At 33.1% G+C, this 15,487-nt stretch overlaps 2 protein-coding genes across 2 annotated transcripts; both read left to right on the forward strand.

The window, feature by feature from the left end:
* The first annotated feature begins 5,030 nt into the window (after positions 1-5,030).
* On the forward strand, positions 5,031-6,325 carry LOC116000848 (protein SRC2-like). Its single transcript, XM_031240694.1, has one exon. It carries the CDS (start codon positions 5,110-5,112, stop codon positions 6,220-6,222), a length of 1,113 nt encoding a protein of 370 aa, XP_031096554.1. The 5' UTR covers positions 5,031-5,109; the 3' UTR covers positions 6,223-6,325.
* Positions 6,326-7,389: 1,064 nt separating this feature from the next.
* LOC116001384 lies at positions 7,390-11,646 on the forward strand. Its single transcript, XM_031241267.1, has 3 exons — positions 7,390-7,403; positions 9,659-9,982; positions 11,161-11,646. The coding sequence occupies exons 1-3, from the start codon at positions 7,390-7,392 to the stop codon at positions 11,207-11,209; spliced, it is 387 nt and encodes a 128-aa protein (XP_031097127.1). The 3' UTR covers positions 11,210-11,646.
* The last annotated feature ends 3,841 nt before the right edge of the window (positions 11,647-15,487 follow it).

The following is a 15,487-nucleotide window of genomic DNA, read 5'->3' on the forward strand; positions in this document are numbered from 1 at the left end:
GGTGATAGACTACTTCACAGAACTAGATAAATAGGAATCCGCCATGGAGTTTAAAAAAAAAAAAAAAGGAATCCGCCATGGAAATGGACATAGATCTAGGTCAATGATATGGAAGTTGTATAGATCTTTAGCAAGATTTCCTCTGTGGCGCAACTGAGCACCATCGCCTCACCGATGAAAAAAATTCTCCTTTCTTGTAGCTAAACGAATCTCTATTGACTACGGAGTATATATTGTGTCTATGAATATTTTCTAATTTTGTTGAAGGAGATGAGAGCACAGAGATTTAAGTTTGAAAAAGAAAAGCATGAGGAAGTCTGAAATGGGTTTACAGAATACATAATGAAAGAGATAATGGTTTGAAAAAGTAAAATGTGGAAAACACAAGAAAGGTACACATTTTTCAATAAAGTAAAAAAGCATTCTGATTGTTTTGAAAGGCCACAAGGGTAGTTTGGGAAAAATATAGAGATAGTAGTGTTTATTTTAGGAAAGTGGACAAAATTTTGGGACGAATTAAAAAGGAAAGTAAGACAAGTAAAATGCGACGGAGGGAGTATATGATTAGATCTTAGTAGTATTATAAACTTTTGAAGTTGTAAGTACTATATGATTAGTCACTCAACTCGGCCAACTAGTAGAACAACCGCCTAAATGGGTGCCTACATCTAAATACGCATTAGCCTAGGGACACCTTGCACCAAGACGGCTGCCTAGTTCAATTTTTGTAACATGTATGTAACATTCTAATAAGAAAAGAAAATATGTTGGTATAACCAATTGTAGTGTTAATTGTTGAAATTTGTAATGGTAGGTGGCATGGGAAAATGAGTTTCTTGAATATTCACGACGTGACATATAAGGATATACATATATTCCAATTTCCAAACCTTGAAAAATGGTGCATTGATAATAGCAAATCAAATCTGCTATCTTGCCCCGATAGCGGCCTGTTTGGTAAATTGCTGATAGCTGATAATTGTTAGTTAAGTGAATTAAAGGGTATGACTAGTTGATAACATTAACTGATTGTAGAAAAGTGTTTGATAAATTAAGGGTGTGTTTGGAAAGCAGGAAAATGACTTCTGGAAAATGTTTTCTGGAAAATGAGTCATTTTCCTGAAAATAGTTTGATTTCCAGTTTTTGGTTGTATTCTGAAAAACTGAGTTTGTGTGTTTGGTTCATTTTCCGGAAAATGAGTGGAAATGTATATTTATATATTTTTATTATTTTATATTTTAAAATATATAAACTAATAATATTTATTATAAATTAAATAAAAAAAAGAGAGAACAACGTCGTCTCTGCTTTGGTTTCCGGCAGGCCTGCCGGAAATCAGAGCCGACGGACTGGTTTCCGGCGGGAACCAGTCCGGCGGACTGAGAGAGGGACGGCTCAGCCGTCTCTCCCTCAAAAAGCAGCAGTTTCTCCTGGGCGGAAANTTTTTTTTTTTTTTTTTTTTTTTTTTTTTTTGGTGTGGAAACGAAATGGAAAGTTTTTGAAAAGTGGAGTTGAAGAAAAATGAAAATAATGGTGATAGACTACTTCACAGAACTAGATAAATAGGAATCCGCCATGGAGTTTAAAAAAAAAAAAAAAGGAATCCGCCATGGAAATGGACATAGATCTAGGTCAATGATATGGAAGTTGTATAGATCTTTAGCAAGATTTCCTCTGTGGCGCAACTGAGCACCATCGCCTCACCGATGAAAAAAATTCTCCTTTCTTGTAGCTAAACGAATCTCTATTGACTACGGAGTATATATTGTGTCTATGAATATTTTCTAATTTTGTTGAAGGAGATGAGAGCACAGAGATTTAAGTTTGAAAAAGAAAAGCATGAGGAAGTCTGAAATGGGTTTACAGAATACATAATGAAAGAGATAATGGTTTGAAAAAGTAAAATGTGGAAAACACAAGAAAGGTACACATTTTTCAATAAAGTAAAAAAGCATTCTGATTGTTTTGAAAGGCCACAAGGGTAGTTTGGGAAAAATATAGAGATAGTAGTGTTTATTTTAGGAAAGTGGACAAAATTTTGGGACGAATTAAAAAGGAAAGTAAGACAAGTAAAATGCGACGGAGGGAGTATATGATTAGATCTTAGTAGTATTATAAACTTTTGAAGTTGTAAGTACTATATGATTAGTCACTCAACTCGGCCAACTAGTAGAACAACCGCCTAAATGGGTGCCTACATCTAAATACGCATTAGCCTAGGGACACCTTGCACCAAGACGGCTGCCTAGTTCAATTTTTGTAACATGTATGTAACATTCTAATAAGAAAAGAAAATATGTTGGTATAACCAATTGTAGTGTTAATTGTTGAAATTTGTAATGGTAGGTGGCATGGGAAAATGAGTTTCTTGAATATTCACGACGTGACATATAAGGATATACATATATTCCAATTTCCAAACCTTGAAAAATGGTGCATTGATAATAGCAAATCAAATCTGCTATCTTGCCCCGATAGCGGCCTGTTTGGTAAATTGCTGATAGCTGATAATTGTTAGTTAAGTGAATTAAAGGGTATGACTAGTTGATAACATTAACTGATTGTAGAAAAGTGTTTGATAAATTAAGGGTGTGTTTGGAAAGCAGGAAAATGACTTCTGGAAAATGTTTTCTGGAAAATGAGTCATTTTCCTGAAAATAGTTTGATTTCCAGTTTTTGGTTGTATTCTGAAAAACTGAGTTTGTGTGTTTGGTTCATTTTCCGGAAAATGAGTGGAAATGTATATTTATATATTTTTATTATTTTATATTTTAAAATATATAAACTAATAATATTTATTATAAATTAAATAAAAAAAAGAGAGAACAACGTCGTCTCTGCTTTGGTTTCCGGCAGGCCTGCCGGAAATCAGAGCCGACGGACTGGTTTCCGGCGGGAACCAGTCCGGCGGACTGAGAGAGGGACGGCTCAGCCGTCTCTCCCTCAAAAAGCAGCAGTTTCTCCTGGGCGGAAAATGACTTCCGCCCAAATTTGGCGGAAGTCATTTTCCGCCCAAATATGCTTATTTTCCCTAGTCAACGGAAATCATTTTCCGTTGACTGGGTTTTTCAATGCTTGCCAAACACTCAAAGTCCGAAAAATCATTTTTCGGGCTTCCAAACACACCCTAACTGTTAACTGATAGTTTTTTTTGTATAATTTCTTTTTCTCAAAAATTTAATTGAAAAAGTTTCTTTGAACAACTTTTTGAATTTTAGCATTTTGAAGTTACAAAAAATTGATTAACCAAATATTTATGTTGATATTTTAACTAAATCAAACAACTAATAGTGGTCAAATAAGCTAAAATAGGCTGATAGACTAACTATTTTATCGAACAGGGGCCAGCATCTTTAATAGTGTTTTTTTTAGAGGGGTGGGGGAGAGGGAGGTTTGTTTTTGTGAACCTATTAACAAGTGTTTGTAGTACACGCGCCGACTGAACACATTATGTAATTGCCAACTAAATATATATATATTTTTCTATTCTCTCTCCTGCCTCTATTTTTACATGGCCTTACAAATTTGAGCAAAAAACTTTAACAATTGAAAATACTCAATATAGTAAATGAATGTTTTGAAGTGTCTAGATGGTATTATTTTAATGGCTAATAGGTTTATTATATATGTAATTAAGTTATTAAAAATGTAATTATCTAATATATAATAATATAGTAAAAGTTATTTCATGAACAACTCATCATAGTTAAATATAATTGTAGAAACACATTTAATTTGTAATTTAATAATTATTATAATACAACTATTGAAAACAAAGAGATACATGAATTTAATTTGAAGCAAATAAACAAAGAATTATGGTGATTATATTGAAATCTTTATGTTTTTTTTTTTTGTTACAGTAATTGTTTATATATTAATATATATCTATCTATTTTAAAATGCTTAATGACCCCTATTTCTTGACTAACGGTTTTTTTTTTAAATGCTCATGATTTTTACAAGGTAGTATTTGTTCTATACTTGATCATCTGTTAGAATTGGAGAGGTTATTGCAAAAAAGTTTCTTGCACCGGTTGAGGGGGAAATTCATGAAATACATGTTATTCCCAGTACCTTCCAAGTTGAGCTTGATAGAGAGAAGGCATCGTGGAAGAGATACATATTGAAGATCCCACCATAACTACCCATGAAGATATTACCGAGGTTGTGATAACTATTGATCAGTCAGTAGTGTTACCTATTGCATTACCGACTTTCGACTTAGAGGATGAGCATATTATTGTTGCTATGCAGTAACAGATTGATGCATATCATGAATTGAGGAAATAATAGAGAAATGGTCACATGCATGAAGTCTAAGAAACATGGAGTTTGGTGGCTACTTTTTATGGAAAATATAAATTAGATTTATATGTTATTAATTCTCATTATGTTTATTTTATAGTTCCTATGTATGTTTTTAATATTTGCAATCCTTCAATTTTTCTAAATTGTCTATTTAAATAGACTTTTGTATCGAGAAGTTCAAGTTTGAATATTATCAAAAGTCTTTGAGTTTGAGTTATATTGTTTGTGTTCTTTTGGTTTCCCTTGTCCTACATCAGTTGGTATTTAGAGCCAAGTTCCTAGACAGCAACCAAGAGAGTAGCTCTTCACTTGTCACAACCCAATATGACACAATGACGAAAAGTGCAACATCAATAAGACTAGCTTAATAGAGAAAAGTGAATACGATCAACACTTAACAACAAATTCTACGATTACCTTATAATTTAGGGATGAAAAGTGTAATTCTTTCTAGCTTGACTTTACTAAAATGGGGCATAGTTAAAAATAAAGCGTGTCATATATATTTTTTTATACCACCTGAAAAAAGGGAAAGCATAACGGAAAAATAGAAGTTGGTAAGTCAAAGAGTCTTAGACCATGGTTAATAGACACGATTAAGGAACGAGTAAGCCACAAAGACCTTAGCCGTGGTTATAGCTGATTTTTCCAAGAAAGATCGGAAGGTGATCCGACCCTACACGTATACATTGACCTCTGACTTTTCTCATCCTCTTCCCATAGATTTCACGTCTCTTAAATCTCCCCCCCACCCCCTTGATTTCAGCCATCAGTTTCTTGAATTTCCGATTACAGACATGGAGCAGCGTACGTTAGAAATCAATGTTATGTCCGCGAAAGATCTCAACAAAGTGAATCTGATTTCCAAGATGGATGTGTACGTCGTCGTTTCGATCTCCGGCGGGGATGAGAAGTCAAATCAGAAGGCCAAAACCCCCGTTGACCGTTTGGGCGACACCAATCCGTCCTGGAATTCTCCGATGAGGTTTACCATCGACGAGGCGGCCGCGCGCCAGAACCGGCTGAATCTCCTGTTCAAGGTCCGCTGCGACCGCGCTCTCGGCGATAAGGATATTGGGGAAGTTTGGGTTCCGATTAAGGAGCTTCTTGATTCTCCGGCGACCGGCGGGAGTGGCAAGCAGTTCGTGAGTTATCAGGTGAGGAAACCGTCCGGGAAGCCCAAGGGACAGTTGACGTTTTCTTATCAGTTTGGCGAGAAAATTAGTGGCGGCGCTGCGGCGGCGGTGACGGCGGCGCCGGTGGCGGCTCATAAGGTGGATGAGCCCGTAAAAACTTATCCTCCGGTTGGACCGGCGTTCAGTTCAGGTCCCGGTCCATATTATCAGTTTGGGGAGAAAATTAGTGGCGGCGCTACGGCTGCTGCGGCTCATAAGGTGGATGAGCCCGTAAAAACTCATCCTCCGGTTGGACCGGCGTTCGGTTCCGGTTCCGGTTCATTTTATCCGCCTCCTGAACCGGTGACTGCCTACCCGGTAGTTGGATCTAGTTCAGGATACGCGCCGCCGCCGCCGCCGCGTGATGTGCCAGTAGTCGGCGGTGCATACCCACCGCCGGGGTATCCTCCACAGGGTGGCCCACCTCCGCCGCCAGGAGGATATGGTCCACCGCCGACAGCATATCCTCCGGCCGGGTATGGATACCCACCGCCTCCACAAGCCGGGTACGGGTACCCGCCGCCTCCACAAGCTGGGTACGGGTACCCGCCGCAACCCGGGTACGGATATCCACCGGTGCAACAGCCGGCGAAGAAGAATAAATTCGGATTAGGATTGGGGGCGGGGCTTCTCGGCGGTGCCATCGGCGGTATGCTGATCGGAGATGCAATTTCTGATTCCGCTGCTTATGATGCCGGATACTCCGATGGATTTGATTCTGGGTTTGATTTCTGATCGGCGATAACACTGTCACTTTGAGTATCTTTCATTTTACATAATTTCACCATCCTGTGTATTCCAAAATTGCAATATAATCCAAGTTTTTTTTTTTCTTTTATGTGTTCTATATGTGAAATTTAATATATGTAAATGCAATATTTTTAATTTATTAAATTCGTTTTTTAAAAAAAAAATTATTAAATTCAAGAGGGGAAATAGAGATACATAGAAAAAGAAAAATAAAAAAAAAGACTGAGAAAAAGAGAATATATATTTATAAAATACTAACACTAATTTTATAATTTGAATAAATATTGAAATTTCCCTGCACTGAGTTGTCCAAGCAATCTTTCTCATCCTTGACTTTACGTACAAGCCCTCCACATTGCGGTCAATTTGGAGAGTTTATAAGCCTAAATTCTAACCAAACTTAGGTTACCTATTACCTATCACTTAAAAAGTTCAGTCATTATACGGTGGACCATGATCACAAAATGTCGGTTTCATTATGTAAAAGAAAAGAAACGGTTGCAATAAGTCTTAATGGAGTTCCGTAAAGAAAATTGCAGTATATATAAAATCAAAGTTAACGGCGCACGGATCAGAGCCGATATAAAATCAAAGTTAACGGTGCGTGGATCGGAGTCGTTTTACTTGTTTATTTTCATTAACCAAAATGACGTTGTTTTGATGCATGGACCGCAGTCCACAATAAAATTTGCGACGACTTAAGTTTGCCCTACGTTATTATTTGTAATTTTGTAAATACTAGTATGCCACCCGTGTGATGCACGGACTGAAATTTGAAAACATATATTTAATGTTGTATTATTACAAAGAATAAAAGTTGTTATATATATTTTACAATATAAAGGAGAATGAGGTTAAATAACAAATCTTATTGTTATTCATTTAGTGTTATAATGGCATTATGACCATAATCAAATAAAATAACACACAATAGTAAAGGTGGATAATGATATGTATATCACAATATATAAACACATTATTGACTACAATTAAGATGATAATGTTCCATTATATATTAAACTTACAAATTCTTAAAAACTTCATGTATATAACATTTGATGTTGAAGAACAATAATCTCCATTCTCATTAACAATAACAACTTTCAGATTAATGGGGTTGTTCGCTCTCGATAGCGCCACATAAAGTTGACAATGAACAAAAACAGGTTTCTATACAAATAGCCCAACAGTAGATAGACTTTGGCCCTAACTTTTATTTATTGTCATTGCATAAGGAAAGCTTAAATCTGCTCCGAGAGTTGGGGAGCCGGAGATAACGTAGTCCGGGGTATATTATTTTTCCTTCGAGGGTTTGAGTTTCTTTGTTCATGAAAATGTAACAGGTATTTTACTACTTAATTAGCTATTTATTTTCATTTTCCCCATAAAATTAAAATATAAATAGTTTACCAAAATTTGACTCATTTATAATTTATTTGCCAAGTTTTTCATAATAATTTTTTTAAAATTTTAGTTGGCATATGTTTTTGTTTATCAACAAAAATCTGTATTACAGTGTTTTCCATGTTATTCAAGGGATTTATTAATTACTGCTTTATTTATTAATTTTTTATTAGTCATTATATTTTATGTTCTTTTAATTTATAATTTGTTTATTTGTTTTGTTTTTATTTTTTATTTTATGTGCTTTATTTATTAATTAATAAAAAATTTGTTTATGTTTCGAGAAATTTAGTTGAATGTTTCTATAATGTTGGATTAGGACATGTTCCGGAAGGTATTTATAATTCATTGTTATGTGTAAACACTCCAAGTGATTTTCTGTATAATGGATACTTTTAAGATTTTACATGTTGATGCAGCTCTCTTGATAAACTAATACAAATTTCTTGATGGGTTTTAGTAATTTTTCATTGATATTAGTGTAAAGAGATTTATTTGTTGCATTTGAATACTTAGACTTTTTTTTATGAAGAAATTCAATAATAATATGGAACAAATAACTTGTAGCTCGAGTGACACAACACAATGTTTTATTATAATATGTCAAATGTTCACCTTTTTCTTTTCATTTTATTGCTCTTCTACTCTTGTAGAAGAGCATGAGAAGAGCTCTTCTCGTGCGATGCACGGATTAAATATTTGAAATGAATAAATTATGATATATTATTAGAAACTAGTAATGTTATTAAATTTTATATATAAAAAAGAAATATGAACATTTTATTCAACTTTAAACTTTTGTTATTTAATAATTATGTTCATTTGCTATGAAAAATTATGAATTCAAATATTTTTAATTAAAATAGAATTTGATATAGGCTGTGTTTGGCAGAGCTTATTTAGGAGCTTATAGCTTATTTTAAGCTACTAATAAGCTATAAGCTTTGTTTGGTAATGTTCTCAAAATAAGCTAGTAGCTTAAAATAAGAGCTTATTTTGAAACGCTACTTCAAGTAGCTTTTCAAAAATAAGCTAATAGCTTCTTAACTTTTTTCCATCTTTATCCTTATTATTTTATATAAATGACATCATTTATCCCTCCCAATTAAAACTCTTTTGGCCTTTTTTCTTCAATATGTTTCGTTGTAATTTTAATTTGATATTTGTGTTTGAACAATAATTTTTGTGTGAACTAATTTTATAAATTATAAACATCTTGTTTTACTTTATATATTTTCAAATATATGTTCCTACTTTATATTTTATTAAATTATATTGATTTCATTATTTTATATTTTAATATGTAAAAAAACCTATTTAAATTTAAAACTATTCAACTTTTATGAAGATGTCCTTTTTAGGCTTTTTACATTTATCAACTTATCAAAAAGCTAATTTTACTAAACACTTTTAAGCATAACAGCTAGCTTGACAGCTCTTCAGATTTCAGCTTCAAGCTTATAGCTTTTCAGCTTTCAGCTACTTTTCAGCTTTCAGCTACCGTTTCAGCTAGGTTTGCCAAACATAGCCATAGATGATTTCATTCAATATTTGATGACGATTACACATTAAAAGATGTTCAAATTATATTTTATTATACGTTATCTTATCTTTAAAAGTTATTTTAAGTATAATTAAGTGTATTATGATAATTTTAATATGAATAATGAATTATAAATTTGAATAAAATCAAACTATTCTAACATAATACGAATAATTAAATTATGTCATATATTTATTTAAATTTAAACTTTTACAGATTATTCAAAAAACAATTTAAACACACATTATTACAAAAGAATTATTTTTACAAATCTAAATTAAATGTAAAATAATAATCTTTATCCTATTTTAAGAAAACAAATTTTTACAGAATATTACTCCTTATATGTTAAGCCCACCTGTATATAAGCCCTATTATTATTATTATTATTATTATTTTTTTTTTTTTGAGGAAATTATTATTATTATTATTATTATTATTATTATTATTATTATAAATACACACACCTCACAGACACAACCCTAGCTCTAACACTCATTCTCTCTGCGGCTCTGCCGCCCTCACCCAACGCCTCTCTCTGACTCGCAAACTCTCCGGCGTCTTCAGCTCTCCGCCCTCGGCCTCTCCGGCTCTCCAACATCGGCATCTTCGGCTCTCCGCCCTCGGCTTCTCCGGCTCTCTGCCCTCGGCGTTTAAGACTCTCTGCTCTCATCGTGTCTCTCAGCCTCGCAGCCTCTCCGGTTCCGGTTCTCCGCCCTCGGCTTCTCCGGCTCCGGTTCTCCGCCTCCCTGCCCAGATGGCTTTCATGTTCGAAGCCCCTCTCTCAGCATATCGTGGGTTAGTCCATCGAACCATGTTTGAACCTATATCCATGTAAAGTACATGTTATTATTCCTCCAAAATGCTTGTACGACTTTTACTGCAATTCCTCATTTTTCACTTTCCACATTAGAATTAGGGTTAGGGTTAGGGTTTCACTTTTCAATTTCCCTTCCATGCTCTTTTCTCCTTTCATCTTTCGATTCATCTTCCTTGTTAGGAAATTTATTTTCCAATGTGAGAAATTAATAGGTAAATGCTAGTCTTTCAAATGTAATATCTTATATTTGAATAATTTGTCATTTGTGTGCAGCTATACTTAACAATAAATTGCATTTTTGGTTAGGAAATTCATTTTCCAATGTAGGAAATTAATAGGTAAATGCTAGTGTTTCAAATGCAATATCTTGTATTAGAATTAGTACTCTATTCTCAAATTTCAATACTCACTTTTGTGATTAACTGCCTCTATTCGGTAACTTTGTTTAATTGTAATTGTTGTCTTTGATGATATTCTGTTTACAAATTATACATCTTAAAAAATTACAAAGTTGCAGGAAAAAAAGGTTTTGAATCAGAACTACTTGAAGTGTAAAATCTTATATTTGAATATCTGTGTTCCTATATATTGATCAATGACGAAGAAAAATAGGTTGGGGAGGTTCGAACAAAAATAACAAACATCCTGGATGCACTAAGAAAATGTAAATTTATTTTTCTGTAAATTAAAATCAAAGTTCAATACAACTTTTTCCTTTAAAAAATATAATATTTCCAGATTTCTCATTGAGTATGAATATATATAATTTGTAATTATTGATTAAGTAACTTTAACTATTAAGTGATTAGCTATTAATGTTTTCTTTTGATAATATTACATTGATCAATATTTAATTTATATTATGGCTTTATAAACTAAATTAAATAACATGTTCATTTTAATATGCAAGTGGAATTCTAAGTACTTAGAATCCATACTGGGCATGGTTTATGAACATATAAATTAATATTTCTAAGAATATGAGGAAAATAAACATTCTCTAATATTTCAATACTATTTAGTCTCAAAATTATATGAACTTACTAATGTTTATATTTTACTCTAATATTTTTATGTTTTAACATTAACACAAATGTTGACGGACTACATAATTTTATGTGTTTCTTGAATGTAAATTTCTATTTGTAAAATTTAGGTTGCTTGTGTTGAACTTTATTTTTGCTTGGAGGATGTCTGGTGTTTAACGGTCTTTTGCAACTTGTGTGGAGAAAATGATGCCGAAAAGTTGATTAGCTACTCCGAAGCATGAACCTGAGAACTGATGCTGCTGGTTATCAAGAGGTAAACATATTTGCTATGAACTCTTTTGAACAATATTAGTAGCTAGAAGCAGAAACTGCAGAGTAGACCTTTTGCGTATATAGAAAGTAGCATGTACATGTTATGAGAAAATCTAAATTCCATCATAGACCTAGTATTTTAGTCACTACACCAAGGTTTTTTGCTACATTCAGCAATTCAATACAGTCTCATAGAAAACTAAAATGAATTAGTACTTGACATAGATGATTTTGGCTTCCTCTTGCCTCCCATTGATGTGGTTCTTTTCAACTTTCTGCATAAATGTAAAAAATATAACTTGTAAATTTGAAATGGGTTTTGTGAATGTTTAACTTTGCAATCTAGATTTCTATCTTATATATAAGAGATACTAAAACTGGGGTTCTTATATATAAGACATACATTTGTATTCTAGTGCATGTGATTCTGTAAGTAAAATGATTTACTTTTGCTTCTAAATCTGACCATAAATTAATATACCATGTTTGTAATGCCATATATAATTTTTTGCTATGATCATCAGACTTTACTCATGATGATTTTAGGTGCCAATGGAATAGAGAACCCTTGGTAATGCAAGATTACATGTTGCTTGGTATGCTGTTGAAACCCTTCAACAAAGTGTTTCTAAAAGTGTTGTTATTCACTTGCAGTGCATACGTATCTATTCGTTGTTGAAACCTTTAAAGAAGGGTTCCTATCGGTTTTGTCTCACCCAGTCCACTCTTTTCCCCCAAACAAATAAAAATTTTTTAACTATTCATTACTGCATAAATATAGAAAATGTTGGATGTGCATACTAACCTTTTGTTTCCTGATCTTTTTCTCTCTATTGTTTGGCTTCAATGTGAAAGTGGGATTCCACCTTCCCACCTCAAGACATGCAGAGTATTTATAGGCTATTTCCCACCCAGATTTAGATTCAAAAAGATGTAATGATTATTTTGTAGCATGCTTTATCTTTATCTGCTTAAAAAGCAATTAATAGCTGGCTTGGGAAAATGGAATGCACAGAACAATCAAAGTGGGCATTTAATATTCAAAATCAGGTTATTTTATCAAGCAATCCATTTTGAACAGCAATTTAAAAAGGAAAAAAAAAAATCAGAAAAAAAAATCAGAATTCTTTGGGCGGGAGAATGAGGCATTTTTACTGGCCAAATCCCCTCTCTTTATTATTATAGGAGATAAGAGATTTTACAAATTAAGGACATTTTGACTAAAAGTGGAACCAACTCGATAAATAAAATGTAAAAAGGATTTTATTAGGAACCATTGTCAATCCCTATTAATGGCAACCTTATGGCGAAAAATGAGAGAGAGACATCATGAGTCATTAAGCGCCAAACCTACTATAGGGATAACCTCATCATATTATAGAACCCATGTTCTATGTTTTGTTAATATGATTAACTTGGACAATCCATTTATTGCTTTCCCTAACTCAAGTTTGCATGCAATGATCAAGCAATAGTTATACCATGGATGGACCCGGATTCACTTTGTAAGGTAGATCAGTGTCCATTTATATACTGAATGTTCATAATTTGAATTGTACATGAATATTTAGTATGCAAATTGTGAGCATTCAGTGTGTAAATTGTATATTTTAGACACCGATCTACCTTGCATAGTGAATTCGCATCCACAGAAGAATTTGTCATGATCAAGTTGGAAGCCAAAGCAAAATTTTAGAATTAAGAGCAACACTACGCTCACATTCTCTTATTATTTTATTTTTTTTTACCCTTAATTTACAATGTCAAAGTAACACTTGGCAAATTATTGTATGGGACATGAATCCATGATACACATAGCTATATGGACCATGTATATAAGGTACATTTTTAATATATTAGAAGTACATTATTTTTATACTGAAAGTACATTATTTTTGTACTGAAGGTACATTATTTGATAGTATATATATAATAATAATGTATTTTCAGTATTTAAATAGTGTACTTTTTTTCTCAAAAAAAAAATAGTGTACTTTCTGTACAAAAAAATGTACTTCTAATATTTAAAAATATACTTTTTATTTATGGTCCACACAGTTGGTCCATGTAATAATGATTGAAAGTATATTTATGTATAATAGAATTTTGTCATATTAATATCCTATTTTAAAAAGATCTATTAATGCCAAAGACTTGTAGTCTAGTGGCACCTAGTTGCACTCTCATTTGGAAGAGGGTGGGTTCGAATATCAGTGTAGACGATATCGGCTCTTTGATTGTGCTTCATTTGGTTGAGAAAGTAGTTATGATTTCTTGAACTGGTCTTAGATCCAAAACGCGCGTCTAAAATACCAAGCAAAATGACGTTGTTTCGGACTCAAGTCCACCTTACATGATGGACCCAGATACCTGGCATAACAAGTGTTCTTGAACATGTGCAACCACTTCTCCACAAAACCAATTATTAGAAGCATGTGCTTGTTCTAATTGACAGGTTGCATGATTCGAATGTAATCATATATTTTAATCTATCTTCTTCTCAAATGTTACATATGTTTAAACTTTAAATTACGCACTAAAAAAATGTTTGGTCAGCTACCCTAGTTAATTAATTTTGTAAACACAGTTGGATCAAGCTTGAGTCACCATATATTTATCAAACTCGAGTTCAAGCTAACTTGAGTTCGAGCTTGGATAAACACATTTGTAGCCCTAATCCATACTTATAAATTCAAATAAAAAACAACCAAAAGTAAGAATTCAAAAACATAAAGATATGAGGGCACATACATTAAAATATGGGTGAATAGTATAATACTCCATAAATCTATGCACTGCAAATTAAATCTCAGCTACACTTATTTGAGCATGCATAATATATGGACAAAAATTTGCTATCTCCCTAAACACAATCATTCAAAAGAACTTAAAACACCTATCGAACATCCATACTTATAAATTTAAATATAATCTCTAAACACAAAATTAGAATACAAAAATATAAACATAGAAGGACAACTGCATAAACACCTGGATGAATATATATTATAATACTCCATAAATCTTTGCACCACATATTAACGCTAGGCATTATCTTTTTTCATTAGTTTCCAAACGCAAACACAATCGGAGAAGAAACGTTTAATACCATTATTGATTTTATGATTTTTGGGTAGTTAACGACTGACGAGTATATGGAAAAAATATAGAGGAAATATATGGAGAGAATAAATATGTTGTATTGCTGAATATTGCTTGTGAATAGTGTAAGTTTCTTCCCCTTTTCCCATGTATAAGGATCTATTTATACACATTTTGGGTCTTAGAGCTCTACAAGTAATAAGAATCCTAGACTGCCCTCATATTGGGAGTCATTGTTATATTGGGAATAATAAGGCCTAATCCTTATTAAACTCCTAAGTTGCTCCGTATAGTGTATCCTTCTTGAGCTTCCTTGATCTAGTTACTTTCTTGGGTCAGTCCATATGGCTCGTGCCCAATATACCATCCATCATCTAGTACCCCACTTTCTTGAGATTTCATGACGTCAATGTCTCAGGAAAGTATTTCAAAAATATTTTTCAGCTCGTTCCCTACTTCTAAAAAGTCAAGTCTTCTTCAGTCCAATTACTCCTCATCCAACACATCATTAAATGGGTGTGACCTTTCAGGTGGTGGTCCTTTTGGACGCAACCATCAAATTGAGCGGTCCCTGGTGAGCCCCTAAGTCTGAGCTGATCTGAGCATAAGGGCACAAATTACGCTGGTTGTTTTGTTAAAAACCTTAGACTAAGAAAAAATTTGGTGGGAAAAAAATTTAAATAAGGGAAAAAGAGTACAAACATAAGCGTAATATTCAGCATTGAGACCGAAAATGATATTACTCATTCTCCTCTTATTGGCTAGAGCTAAAATACAAACATTATCTTATAATAACCTTTCCATCAAATGAGGGATGCGGAGAGTGAGAACATACACTCTAGTTGTAACATTTTTTTGGGACTTAGCACTAAGAAAAAGAATTACATTGATTGCCATTATTATCATCAATTTTTTTTTTTGAAATTATCACCATTTCTATAGTTCCATTACTTCCTGATTGTGCCTTATTTTTGGATCCTTAGGCTTAATTTCTTTCCCTAGGGCACGCCAAATCCAAGATCCAACACACCAGCTCCTTTATGCTATTCTTTTATGGAAATTTTATTCCAATACTATTAC

This window comes from Ipomoea triloba, chromosome 13, assembly GCF_003576645.1.
Source record: "Ipomoea triloba cultivar NCNSP0323 chromosome 13, ASM357664v1".
NCBI classification, from domain to species: domain Eukaryota; kingdom Viridiplantae; phylum Streptophyta; class Magnoliopsida; order Solanales; family Convolvulaceae; genus Ipomoea; species Ipomoea triloba.